This window comes from Lissotriton vulgaris, chromosome 11, assembly GCF_964263255.1.
Source record: "Lissotriton vulgaris chromosome 11, aLisVul1.2, whole genome shotgun sequence".
NCBI classification, from domain to species: Eukaryota; Metazoa; Chordata; class Amphibia; order Caudata; family Salamandridae; genus Lissotriton; species Lissotriton vulgaris.
In genome coordinates this window covers 194,526,196-194,540,798 of record NC_141699.1, presented here as the reverse complement: position 1 = coordinate 194,540,798, position 14,603 = coordinate 194,526,196, and the positions used below count along the sequence as shown (strand labels likewise).

General features: G+C 40.7%; 1 protein-coding gene across 1 annotated transcript in view; it reads left to right on the top strand.

The window, feature by feature from the left end:
- SVOP (SV2 related protein) overlaps positions 1–7,969 on the top strand; it is a 393,561-nt gene extending 385,592 nt beyond the window's left edge. The window contains exon 16 of the mRNA XM_086943094.1: positions 948–7,969. Within this exon, the coding sequence (XP_086799220.1) occupies positions 948–1,172 (225 nt within the window). The 3' untranslated portion in view covers positions 1,173–7,969. The remainder of the gene's footprint in view (positions 1–947) is intronic.
- The last annotated feature ends 6,634 nt before the right edge of the window (positions 7,970–14,603 follow it).

Genomic DNA, 14,603 nt, shown 5'->3' with positions numbered 1-14,603 from the left:
TTAGCGAGTTTATAAAAAACAGCTGGTTTAACATTATGGCATGGGATTTGGAGGAGAGAAGAAGCTAGATTCACTAAGAGCATAATACTTGATTGCTTGGCTCTAGATAATAGTAGGAAAATATTGTGGCTTGAATATATACAAACTGTATTAAAAAGCTGCAAACTAATTCCAGAGCCTAAGGAACCTATGTCTATTCAAGAATATAGTAAGAAAGAACTGAAAACAAGGCTTATTACTTCTATGGACTTAGTAAGGGAGGGTGAATCAAGTTCAGAATAAAGTATTATTTCTTACTATGAGCGCCCATTTTTTATGGGCATATAACCCTACCTTATTACAGTAAGAAACGTTCAGCATAGATTCTTTCTGACTAGATTAAGACTTGGTACCTTACATTATTTAGTTTCGTTCCCTAAGATTAGTCGAAGGTACCATGTTTCACCAAAATGTCCATATGATGGAAAATCTCCTCAAACCACGCTGCATTTTTAATTATTTTTTGATTTTTATAGGGACATTCGTAAATTCACTTTCAACCCTCTTTTTTTAGTAAATAAACACTTTTCGTAAATTCACTTTCAAACCTCTTTTTTTAGTAAATAAACACTATCATTATAAACAAGCTTTTAATTTTATATGTAGCCTGGAGGATGAAAAAATTATGAATGCTGGCTTCAATTTCATTCAAATGTCTATTAGTATGCTTTTATGGTCATGTAAAATGTACCGAATACAGCTTTTTGAATTGAATTGACTTTTTGTGTCATGTTATGTTACTATATTGTATCCTGCTGCTCAACAGATAGACTGCTTACGACATGTTATGGTACAATAGTGTATCCTGCTGCTCAAGAGATAGACTGCCTTTGTCATGTTGTGGCACCATACAGTACCCTACTACCCAAGAGATAGCTTGCTTATACTGTTCCTTATTTACTCCTCAGGTGATGCTCGAGTCTTCGGTATACTTAACGTTATTAGTCTACAGTGGCTGCACCGTCCTAGCAGCCCTGGCTGCCTGCTTTTTGCCAATTGAGACAAAGGGACGAGGCTTACAGGAGTCAAGTCACAGAGAATGGGGCCAGGAAATGGTAGGAAGGGGATCTCACTCGTCAGTCAACCGATCACACTCTGGATCACAAGAAGGATGGGATGGGAAACAAGGCTGATGCACAGAACATACACAGTGCATATAAGCTTGAAAAGCTGACGTGTGCCACCACCATGTGTCAAAGCGCAAGAGAGTGTGACGTGGACCTCAGAAAGTTATGTTCTTTGTGCTTCTTGCCCATGCTTGTAAAAATGTAACTGTAAATGTAAATGGAGATGCTTGACCCGGGTGGAACTGAAACTTCACAAGTTCATTTCCATAGTCTACTGTGCTTGCATGGTCAGCTACCCAGCTTAAAACATCCCGAGTGAGTACGTAACTCTCTGCCTGATGGCAATTCAAGTGACAGCTGTTACACAACTGCATCATGATGCTTGAAAGCAAACAGAATAATATGTATACTCTGCTCCTGGCTTAAAACATGGCAATTGCCATCCTCCTCAAAATGGGAATACGTATTCGATGCCTGCCTGCCTTGCACTTTCAGTCTTAACAAAAACCATGTGGAAAAAGCAAATTGTTTTCTTAGGTTTTGTGCTGAAAAAGTCTGTTTTAGGAATCATGAAGTAATCAGAACTTGATAAACTGTTGTGTGTGTTGACCGATTTAATTTCAATTTGTCAACGTTGAAGAATTAAACATCTAAGTCCAAATTTACTAAGGCATTTGCGGTGCCATTACATCACTGAAGGTGACGCAAGGGCTTGAGTTATGTTTACTAAGCCATTCAAAGTCACCTTGGGTGGCTGTGAGTGGCTTAGTAATTCCGCTGTAACACAAGACAGCGCAAATCGCTGCCTTGCATTACTCTGCATTGGGAAGACACTCCATGAGTGGAGTGTGGGCATTCACTGACATCTGTGCATGGATTTTGGGTAATTCCCAGATTTACTAAGGATAGTAAACCTAAGACTACGTCAAAATGCTATGCCAGCCCAACAGAGGCATAGAGGAGAAATATGTTTATTTCTCCTCGTTATTACTTCTTTCATTGTGCGATGCATTTTGTAGCACACATTGACAGAAGAAAATGCCTCTGAGGATTGGTTTTTTTTTTAAAGAAGGTGTCTCTTCCTGCACAAGACTGAACCTGCCTATAACGCAGGTGCCCTAGCAGCATGGCACATGGGTGCCTGCGTTGGCGCTAGGCAACACTCACTGTGCAAAAGCAGAAAGAGGGCAGCAATGTGCCATATCTATGTAAATATGGTGCATTCCTGCTCTTCCCATTTACCGCAAGTTGTCTTGCTGCGCTGCGTTGCGTCAAATGTTAATACATCTGGGCCCCAGTGTATAGAATTATTTACGTGCATTTCATATACTAATGAAATATCTTGTAGATTGATGATATGTTTCGTTGTTGTTGGAAGCATTACATCTGCTTGTAAACTTGACAACTGCTTCAGCTTTTTTGTAACCGCGTGAAAGTGTCAGTGATTTCATGTATGGTTGAATTATGGTTCATTTTAAATAGTTTACAATACATATTCATACCCATGCAGTTGTGTACCCAATGTCATTTCAGAAACAAATGTTAAGTATCTTTCTAGCAAGGGTCCCATACAACTCCAGGTTTCATATTACAGATACACCCTCGTTAGAGTGTGTTTGGGCTACATGCAAGTCAGCATGATCTGTATTATAGAAAAGGCAGCTCAAGGATCTGCAGCCTCTTCTGTATGGACTTTTTGCAGTCCCGGGGAATGCCCCAGGAGTGCAAAAAGTGGGCACACATGCCCGTTGCGACCTAAGACACTTTTTTATTAATACAGATTGGATTTTGAGAGCGTAACTAGAACTCGAAAACAACTATATGGGTATGTGCTTTTCATCCTTGAATATTCTCTCTCAAAATGGGAAAAACGCAGACACTGTAAAGTTCTTAGAAATATTTCACTATCCTTGAAAGTGCAGAATCCTTTTCAGCATATAGTACAGGGTAGCATATTGACATATTCTAATATGTGTAACAAGGGGGAATTTAATAATCTACAAATTAAGGCATGACCATATAAAAATACTGAATACTAACTTAAAATATAACGACTGTCACTTTAGACTGCCTACTGCAGAGCATTGAGTCCCATAGAAGTTAAGCACAAAATGATTTGTAAAATAAAAAAATAATCAAAATGGTTTAATATTTAAAACATAATTAAAGACTTTGAAGAGCTTTATTGTGTAAACTGGGTATAGGATTTTGCAAAATAGTACCTGGTTCATAAATGAAATCTGGCACATCGTTCCTTCTACATTGTGATGAGATTTCAAGGCCTACATTGTGATAGCCTGATGAAGCAATACACAGGGCCTAATTTAGATCATGGAGGAGGGCAAAACTCTGTGAGAAACGTGACGGTGATCCCGACTGCCACATTACGATCCCATTACATACTATATTGATCATAATACCGCGGATGGGATAGCCGGCACATTTGTGACGGTTAATTCCATCCGCTGAGATCTAAATAAGGCCCAGAGTCCTACATTTGTCGAAGTTAACCTTTAGCTACAGCGGTTTCAGCCATAATAGTTCAGGTAATGATATTTATTATAAAGATTTTTCTAAGTTGTTTTTGTGCACTGTTTGGAATTCTGTCAGATAACAATACAGTAGAATCACTGTACATAGTCCTCAAAAAACCCTGTTTTCATGCAATAGTGTGTTCTGTACTCAATAGTAAAATAGTAAAATCATCATGGAAAGAAAAATTAAATGAGCCAATTTCCATTTGGAATAGCTGTTTTTTTTTTAAATGGAGACCCAACATCAAAAGAGGCAACATCGCAGTTTGCTTCTGAAGGAATGAAAATAGCATCAAAGAACTATTTGTTCTGGTTACAATTTCTCTCTTGGTTTGATGGATACATTTAGCAAGGTAATAATATTATTCCACTAGAATCTAACAGCAAAGCAAAGTATGTATTTCTACAAAAATGCATGGTCGTTCACACTGCATATCTTTTGAAGTTGACATTGTGTTCTCATTCTGTAACTAAACTGGCTTTGCACCATCCAACATCTCTTAAATGTAATTGGAAAGATATTTGTTAAACTTTTAGCTGATTCCTGCACAAAGTAATCCTCTAAGAAAATTCCTGCTTTTCAACATGGTTTTGTTCCTAGGTGACCCATGGTTGTGTATATAAATACTAGATCCTTGCTGTGTGACTGACAAGAAACTGAGCGTATGAATGTTCAACTTGTATTTGTTGTGGTGGCATTTAGTGCGAGTCCTACGAGTTTGCGGGGCTTGCAGTGGAGCAGAACGTAATCACTCTCAGTTTATTGCTTGAGTTTGGGATTTAAGTCTGGTTCCCCATCTGAGGATAGTAGCTAATCGGGAACTGTCAAAGCTGTTTAGAACATACTGGTGCCCAGAGAAAGATGTGATAGTCTTCATTCTTAATTGTTATTTACATGGCACCGATGGTCGACAAAGCAAATTAATTATGCAGGTTCATTTGAACTCTAGGTTTAGGATGACAACCTTCCTCCAGGTCATTATAGGCTTTGTTTTCAGTTGTGGATTTTTTTGTGATAGCCAAATGCATTCTGGATGTTCTAGTGCTGTTTTTTCCTTCCATTGAACTAATTAGACTGAAGCGCCTACAATCAGTGATTTGAGGAGAAAGGTTTAGGACTGGAGACGATGTCCATAATAATTTGGAGTAAGATGGTCAGCCTAAGGTTAATAAAAATATGAGTTTGTGGAGGCAATGTTACGTTGGGCATCTCTAGAAAAGAAATAGTACTGTGTAATATTGACATAAATATTAGACAATAACGGGAATTCTGCAGTCAAACTTAATATAGGAAAAATGACTTATCAAATCTGATGTCCAATAAAAGGATTGGAAATTATAGTTGAATCTTTCAGAGTTCAAATGAATGATGTCTATCAAATACAATTACAGTAGTTCTAAAAAATGCTTGCAAATCTCTATTAAAATAAATGACATCACCGTTCTTCTTTTGTAAGCAGAAGCAACATTGTAAACATGGTAGGACTCTTCCTACATATTTATCTTTTTCTGGCACATCCATTATGCTTTCTCAAAAATACTTTCGCTGTCTTCAGTATTCAGATTAATATGGTACATAATATGGTACATACAAAACCAAGATAGACTATTAAAGTTACACACCATTGCAAGATCAAAGCAAGGTAGTGCTGCCAAGATTTTAAATATATTAGGCAGCCATGTGCAGTCTGTTGTTGAAATTAGTGTCAGGGAAGATCAGATATCCCAGAGACGCTAGTTCGTTATTGCCCACAGATGCATAGGGCCTCTATTTGGTAAAAAGTCTAGAGGTATGCAAAATACAAAGATAGTGGCCAGTTTCAAAGTGCAAATTTCAAGCCATTAACATAATTTACACTACTTTACAAATTGGATTGATGTGTCAATTCAACATGTACAAAATATAGGGGTCCCCTCAATAAGTTTGACCCATTCACTAAAAGGGTGCTAGGAACTTATGCAATATTGATCTTTGATCTGAGGATGGCTGTAGAATTTGTTTTGATTTGAATATCCATCATGGTCAACTGACATGTATTATTAGGCAAGGGCTATTATTGCTGTCTGTCTTGCTAGATTAATCCCAGGTTAAACTCCACACTGTGTGATATGGAAACCAGAATTCATAGAAGCAATTTTCTTGAAAAATGTTGTGCATAACTTTCAGGGTCAGGAGAATTGATTCTGGGAATTATGAGGCTTGCTACCTATTTCTGTTACTTTTGACTGACTGCCTGTAAGTGTGTGTTTTTTAAGTCTGTTCATTCCAGAAGTAACAGTTTGTTGTACTAATTATAATTTTATCTTTTAGGAATTATTTATAACATGATTTATTGGAATATTTGTAGCTAGAATTCAGGAGTACTCCATTTGCTTTTTACAATGACTGTAATATAAACGTATTTATAACATTAGAATGTTGGGAGTTCCATTAAAGAAAATGGAGTGACTCAATACCAATAGTGGCTGGTGTGGACCTTCTGCTATAACAGTCCAATGTTTGTCTTTCAGCTTCTCCCTTTTTAATTTTCTTAATTTAATTTATTGAACATTCTACCTTGAGTGAGTAGAATGTTCTAGTAGCATTTTAGCCCTTCATCTCTTGCTATACTGGTTGTTAAAGGCCATCAACCTCTTTAAAGGTCCTGGCTTGCGATTCAAGGTCTATAATTCATGTTTAACATTCATATCCCTTGACACCAGGCTGTAATGCCATAGTGAAAGGATTAAACATGGGAAAATAGAAAAAGACACAAGTATTCAGCAGCAAAGTTATCACAAGTATGCATGTGTTTCACTCTGCATACCATTTAAAACTGGAATTGTAGTATGATTCCAAGTTTGTGGAATGAACAAAGCAAAGGAATAGCCTAACCCTACTTTAATTGGGTATAACAAAGTCCAAGAATTGCACATTGTCTGTCTTTTAAGATTAAGACATACTTAACGTTTGTTTAACATTTGTGTAGCACAAATGGCTCTTGTGCTTGAACTAATATGGTTGACATTCATCTCGGATAGCTACTTTATTAGACATCAGTTAAGCTTTTCCTGTTTGACAGAAACCTTCAGGTCATGTGTCAAAACACTGCATGCTTTGAGCAACTTAAGAGCAGCAAAATGTCATCAAGAAGCCATTTAAGGCAGTCAGTGACCTGAACCATCTATCAATTCGCAGCAGCTTGCAATCAATGTTAAACATACAAACTCAGTGTTTATGATGGAGATTTGATTGGGAGCAACAAGCATGAAACAGAAAGGTCATGATGCACTTACAGTAAAAAAAAAAAAAAACGGAAGGACGTATGACTCAGAGATGGAATTGATATTGAAGAGGGAAAAGTAAGTTACACTGTTATGTTACTTCTGGGCCTATTTACCATCAACATAATAATGTTATTTGCCTTTGTTTTCAGCTTAAAAATACATAATAGGATGCCAGACAGACATGATAAAATTAACAAAGGATCCACTTCACCATCTTAGGTTTGACTATTATCTAGTATCCAACATACTACCTTGTCTATCATTTTTTTCCACTGCTACAAAAATGTGAATTATATTGTCCCTGATCTGGATGAAAATAAAGTGAGGCGTGACTCAGAACTACTTTCTTTATTATCCCTACTAGTGAAGTGCCAGAAATACATGACATTTGACTCATTATGTTACCTAACCACCTTGTGCCCCGATATTCTTTTGGCTAAGTGTGAGAGGTGAAACAACTGGCCAATAGATCTTGGCTTTTGACCTTGGTAGCATATTGAGCAATGCTTGTTAAGAGGAATTTGGTTGAATTTGGTTGAGAGTACGTTGGGAAAAAGTAAATTTTTTACATTCAATATGGTAATGCCTTTTAATTGTTTTGTTTATATTTCTGAGTGCCATGTCTGTGTCCCATGCTGGATTACTAAAGATTCAAAATGTAAATGCCTATGTGAATTGGATGTGATAGACGAGACTGCTTCCTTCTGCAACAAACAATATAGAGCTTGGCAGGAAAAGAAAAGTTTATCAGTGAATGTAATTGCCTTCCACTGTAGGTGGCTCCAACATAAAAACCTGTCTAATCAATGTGGAAAACTACAAACATCTCAACTCCTCCCAAACGTCTATTGGGAAGGCTACTATGTGAACCTAAGAGATTGAAAAATGATATGCTATTGTGTGTTTTACTGTACAGTTTCTATGCTGGAAATGTTTTAACGTTTACATTTTATGTACACCAAGCTTGTACAAATATATTTATGTTTATTTGTCACAAATGAAATGTTGGATAGCTGATTTTCACATTAGATATTTTATGTTGAATAAAGTTTTTAGAAAAGAGTTTGTGTTGCTCACTGAATTTATTTGTACGAAATTCTGGAATTGGAACACCATTTGGTGCCACACATTAAAGGAAGGGTATCATGCTTTCTTATTGCATTGCATACACATCACAAATCAAAAGTTATTGTGTGACCAATTAAAATGATTGCAGATATCATATGGCTGTTCGTTAAAAATTAAAACCTTCAAAAATCTACAAGCTAGGTTTACCATACAAGACTGTATTGTTGGAGCAAGTTTCAGATAAGTCATCTGTATGTAAGTAACTTTGCTTAAAGATCCCAATCTATCTTGAACTCTGTTTATTGTGTTTCAAACTATGGTGGTCTATGATGTACTGCAAATGTCTTCAACTAAACTAGGTAAAGAGAGATCATTCTGTTCTAGATCTGTTCTAGGTATCCTTAATCTCCCTTATAACCATCTGTGGGTGTGTTGCGTTCGATAACACCCTCACTGTTACTTAATTTATCGGGATTTATAAAGGGCACTTTTGATCAGGGTATTCATTTGCGAGCACTACATAAAAAACAGAAGAGACACGTTCTGAGACTTTCACGAAGGCCCAAATTGATTGATATATGATGAAAGGCAAACAGAAGACAGTACCAATGTTGTAGATACATCACTGAAAGCACAACAGTGTGCGAGTTAGAATGTAGGAACTTTCACTACTAAAGTTAAATTTGTGAGTGAGGAGACCTGGACCCATATTGCGTATAAGGTGCACTGTCCTTTTGGGCCCTATTACAATAAAGGAGACTGCCCCCAAAGTACCAAAAAACTTGTGCTGTCCTGGGGCAGCGCATTCAATGAAATATGGAGCGGCAGCTTCAAAGCCGCTCCATGTTTCTCTGTGCAGGCAGCATCCCACCTGCACTTTAAAATGGGGTTAGAGAACCCTTGAAAGTGGGTACAGTGAGTGACTGCACCCACCTGCAGGGGGGTGTCTGGAAGGTCCATGGGACCTCCATTCACCCCCCCCCCCTCCGAGAGAGAGAGCTGCCCTCAAGGGGAGCACTTACAGTGCACCACCTTTTTGTGGTGCACTTTCAGTGCACCTTCTAAGGGCATATTTGCTTCTGCGCCTTCATATGCAATACGGTGTGGGCACAGAGGCAAAGTGATTGCCTAATTTTCATGGGACCACACCCCAATACAAATGAGGGAACGCCCTCTGAAGATAACGTTGCGTGTGCAACAGCACTATCAATATTACAGAAGAGGCCTCACAAGCATCTGTGACCCCTTCTGTAATATGATAGTACTTGGGAGCCAAAAAGTAGTTGCACACGTCCGTTGTGCCCCTGGGGAATTATGTAGCATATGCCGCCTGGTGAGGAAATGTGAAACACATTTGGTCTTCTTAAATGATGGACCAAAGTCATAGAACGCAAGGATACCAATACACAATTCCTTAATCTCAATGCATTGAACAATAGGAAGTCAAGAAGGGGACCTGCAGGCTGCCAAAATGAGATTATGCTTGTGTAGGCTGAAGACTTACTTAAATATTAGAGTCTAATTTTCTGAATCCTGTTTGGGACACAAAATGGAAACCTTAGATCAAGAGCATTGCTGTGCATCTGGCTTTATTTCAGAGCAAATCAGAATGAACAAGCATTTTCAATGCAATAGGTCTCGCATTATTAAAGTTTGAGCTATTGGCATTGCTAATAATAATGCAACACCAATAGCTCAAACATTCAGTAATGCGAGACCTATTGCATTGCAAATGCTTTTTTTTATATCTTTCACTTCAGCATGGAGAAGTGTTGTTCACCTTTTAAAACCCACACGAAAAGCCTCCACAAGTAATGTTTAGCTCACAACATATAAACACCTGAATGCACGGGTGACCGCTGTCTGTTACTGTGGCAGCCTGATCTAATTACATGATTTATCATGGCGGGAGTAAGTGTGCTGGAAATCTACAACGCTGGGGGGGACATATCAGCCTTGGAGTTACCCACACACCCACCCCCAATCGACTGCCGCCTTGAGTGCCACGGATGGCCTTAAAACTCTCTCAGGTGGAGAACGCTAGCACCTGGGGGCATACACTTCACAGAGGAGAGAGGTCACAATTATTTCACTATTTACAATAGCAGCTTCTGTATACAGTGCATCGAAGACAAAATGCATGACAAGTTGCCACTATGCAAATACCACATTATTATCATGATGAGTGCTACTGTGCCCTCTGTCTCTCGAGCCGTCACCTTGAGACCTCTGCTTTCAGCACCCACCGAAAACTGAAATGATTCTTGGCTTTAGGATTGGCATCTTGTGTGACACAAAATGATACCCCCCAGCCACCCACCCTCCCGAATGTAACGTGGTCACTGATTTTCCCATATATCACAAACATGCATTTGCTTTGAGCTTAAAGGGCTCCCCCTGAAGTACTAGGCCTCTGTATTTTTAAACATTGAAATACTGCCTCTATTTGCTTTGATAATTATTGGTGACTAGTTGACTTTTGAAGGGATTTCTTTGTATTTGCATTTTAAAGTTTTATTTTCGCATGGGGAAAATACTGCCCTTGGCTGGTGTCTTTCAATTTGCTTCCTGGCTTTGACATAAAAATGCCAAAGTGATGGTAAAATCCTGGACATATGGCATCTTAGGGGTCTAAATGGCAGACTACAGTATTGAATTGTATACAGAGCTGAGACCCTGGGGTTTTCCAGTTCTAAGAACGCAGTTCTTGTATTCCCCAGCACTAACGAGAGATAAAAAGAAAGCACGTCCGAAGAAGCCAAAACAGAAACTGCCTCAGCCTCAGAAAAGAAATGCTGTTCTTGTTAAAGTGTCATGTTTTAATCACTCTTGCGTTCCCTAAGAGTATTTGCTTTTCTCGGGATGATGTGTTTCCGTAGTTTTTCATGCAACGTATTACTCATTTATATTGCCTAGTGTGAAACGAGTTGCTTCCATGGAGCTGTCTGTGTTGAGGTTGTGGGTGGGCCAGGACTGCCAGTTGTGGAGTCCTGGCAGAATGCAGTGTGAAAATGTCGCATTGCCTGTCACTGTGTCATAAAGGGGCTTTGAACGCATGCTCATCCAAACATTGGCCTCTCTGCGAAGCACACAGAGCAATGGCCTGGCATGCCAATTATAATTTGGATTATGTGTAAAAGCGTGTGAAGGATGAACACAGCTGTGAAAATACTGACATGGTGAAAGTTAAAGAAAATACAGTGCATATAGGTAAGTGGGTATGTTGTGCGTGAGGGGATTGGTGAAGTGCAGGAGATGCGAGGAAGTATGTGAAAGAGAATGTAAAAAAAGGTGCTGGAGAGGAAGACAGCGTGAGATATGCAGATTGAGTATTTCTGAAAGATATTCAGAGAAAATTAGTGTAAATATTTAACAAAGAGACTGCAGAAGAGAGTGATGTGAAGACAACAATGGGACAGACTGAGACACTCCGAAGACCTTGACCCTTGTTTCATGCAGGCAGGGGAGAATAACGCTGTGTGTTTGTTGTTACACAAAGACACCCGGCTGTGAGAGTCGGAGGGGGGCGTGGGGCAGGCAGGCAGCAGCTGGCTTGACACTGGTTTATGATGGGGGTCGGCTGTTTGCCTCCCCTTTCAATGCGGTTTCCACGTGGTGGAGGTGGACGTGCTGCTCAAGCCCGAAGTGACGGGGGTGTGACTGGAGACTGGGGGCACGCCGGGGCTTTCTTAATACAAACAATGCCGCCTCTGGTAGGCCTACAGTAAGAGGGGGTCTAGTTCTAAGAGACCATTGTCAAAAGTGTCTGTGCTTTGGGGAGGGGCTTAGACACGTGCATGGCTCATCCTACAAAGTGTTTGGCAGGTCCAATAACATTTACCTTTGTGTTGTTCTCGTGTTTTATATTAAAGAGCAATTTAAAAGATAGATAGTAATCATGTTACTTTGGGTGGATTCTGGGACTTTCTTCTTAAAAAACTGCCTGTCTTGACCTTCTCGTCAGAAAGCAACACAGTGTGTAAATTAGACCGACCTCTTAGTAGATTGGACTTTATTTGAAACGCCTCCTTGTTAGCGAATTGGCTGCTTCAAGTAGGGGGTGGGGCGGTCCTTCATGGATGGCCTGGATGGTTGTGGAAGATTTCGTCATAAGGTATGTACCCGCGACTGACTCTTTTAAGCACCGCAATCCTTTTGTATGTCTAACTCTGCCCAACGTTTAGGAGTCTTTCATGCAGGGCACAAGTCCTAAACAAGTCAGGACTATTGACTTAGTCGATGGTTGTTAATTGCATAAGATAAATAAACAGCAACTATGGCTTGTATATAATGTTGAAAAAGCTTCCACTTAAGCCCTGGTGTTCATCGGAGTTTATTGTGTGCCCCTTACGGTGCCTGCCACTGCTGCTGTTGTTGAAGGGGATGGGCTAAAAGGGAGGGGGGAATGCAAGGAGCACAGCTGTACCCTTTTGTGATAATTTTCGCAGCCGCTTTGATGTTCTCAGTGGCCACGCGGCACATCAAAGCGACCGCAAAAGTGCTACCAAAGGCTGCAGGCTGACAAATGGTGCGCACGCCCAGCGCACGTGCACTGTACCCGATCCGCCAGCAGCCTTTGGGAGCATTTCCCAAAGCCCCTTACTTAATATCTCGCCAAAGTATCGCTTACGCGATAGCTTAGGCGAGACCTAAAAAGGGAAGGGGAAAAGGCAGCTTTGGTACTTTAACTCAAGGCATATGTTGTAGTACAGTGGTTCTTAACCTGTGGTACGAGGATCCCTCGGGGTCCGCAAAGCCTACTCAGGGGGTCAGTGATTGTTCAGAAAATTCAATAATATTAACAGATTAATAAAGTGTATATAGATAAAGAAGAAAAATTTACCATTTTTTTGGCTAAAAATTAAGTATCAGATTGTTTCGAGAAAGCAGTTCAAATGTAGCAAACAGGACATACTATGGATGAGTGGCCTCAATCAATTTAGATTTTTTTATAGGGTTTTGTGAATTCAACAAAATATTTCATCATTTGTCTATTTGTTTGATGAATGCTTGTTTTTTTTTTTTTTTTTTTAATTTTTGTAAACCTTTATTGTGCATAAAAAATAGACATATACGGGCCCACAACCGTCAGGCCGGCCACGATACTTATGAGCACAGAAGCAAACAATACTGATTTCCAGTGGCACCAGGATAGATAGCAACAATCAAGTAATAACTCTGCAGACGCTTACGTGCCACCAGGAAAACAGGAGCAGTGAAGGTTACTTTTAAAAGTTTTTTAACGTGTAAAATATAAACAGTGAAGAATAGAGATCAAGGAGTACTGAGTCCGTACCGTTACTTCACAGCATGAGCAGGCAACAGCATAATATGATATCAATTGTGTAAGCTAGCATCTATAGCAACATGGCGGATCAAGGCGAATCAGTAAGATCGTAAACTGGCAAGTACACGCCATGCGCAGCGCCACCCACTCCCCACTAACCCTTGCCTCGGACCCAGGACAGAAGAAGGTAGAGAAAGCGCAGAAAATAGAAAAAAAAAGGCCCATAGAAACGAACTATATAAAATTAAACCCCCCCCCCACCCTACATCAATGCGGAGGCTACGGCCTACCCCCCCCGGCAGTGTGTCTGTCGCCCACTAAAGAACCCGAAATATAGGAAAAAGAAAAGGAGGAATAGAAAAAGAATTCCCTAAAACTGGAGGAGGGCCAAAATTCTGAATCACCCGAACTCCCCGGCCAAGAAATACTCTCCACTCTACCCACAATACCAAAATCAGAGCGTCCATACATAAGGAAGTAGGGAGAGACATCAGTAATCACTGTAGCACGCGTCGAGGAAGGGTCCCATCCCGGGCCCCCACCCGTCCCTCAAGCACAGTTCACACGAAGAAGGTCACTCGTAACCCTGGCCAGATTTCAAGCGTCCCCCCAGAAATGGCTCCGGAAAAGGCACCGCCCCAGATAGAACAAAGGGGTAAGATGGCCGCCCTCGGCAAGGAGAAGGTTCCCCTGCACAAAATGAACACCTCCAGTCACAAACAATGGCATCGACCCAGAAGATTGCCGCACCCAGGTCCTCCCAAGGTAGCATAAAACAGCGACTTAAAACCACATCATCTCTAGCATGAGCAGTGTAGAAACATAGTTGCATCGCCCGCTGAGCCATGAACGAGAATAAGGGTTCATTGTCTGACAACGAAAGCTGAGGAAGGATAGGAAACAATGTAGCGTCAACGACATGGGCTGGCGGCAGTTCTTCAGAAGATTCAGTTTCAGAATGTTGCTCCAGCTGACAGTCACGCGGTAGCAATGTCCCCATTTCGATGTCGGGAGAGTCCCGGTCGATACCACAAGAGGGGCCAGCTGGCGAGGCACTCTCCGATCCGAGAGCGGCAGCGTCCAGCTTCGCACTGAGTGCACAATAACGATCATTCAGGTCTGCCCGGAAATCGGCTAGCGCTGCGAGGATGGAGGCATGGGTGATTACAGGCGGGTGATCCAGTGAATCGGTGTTGCGGAGGGCAACAGAGTATTCCGGTCGCCACTCGAGGTCATGTAGGGCAGCCCCTTCAGGGGCCGAGATGGAGCCCATCCGTGATGTAGAGGAGACGGCCGCCATGTTGAGCACACACAAGGGGGTCTCTGCTCGTTTGAGTGGAT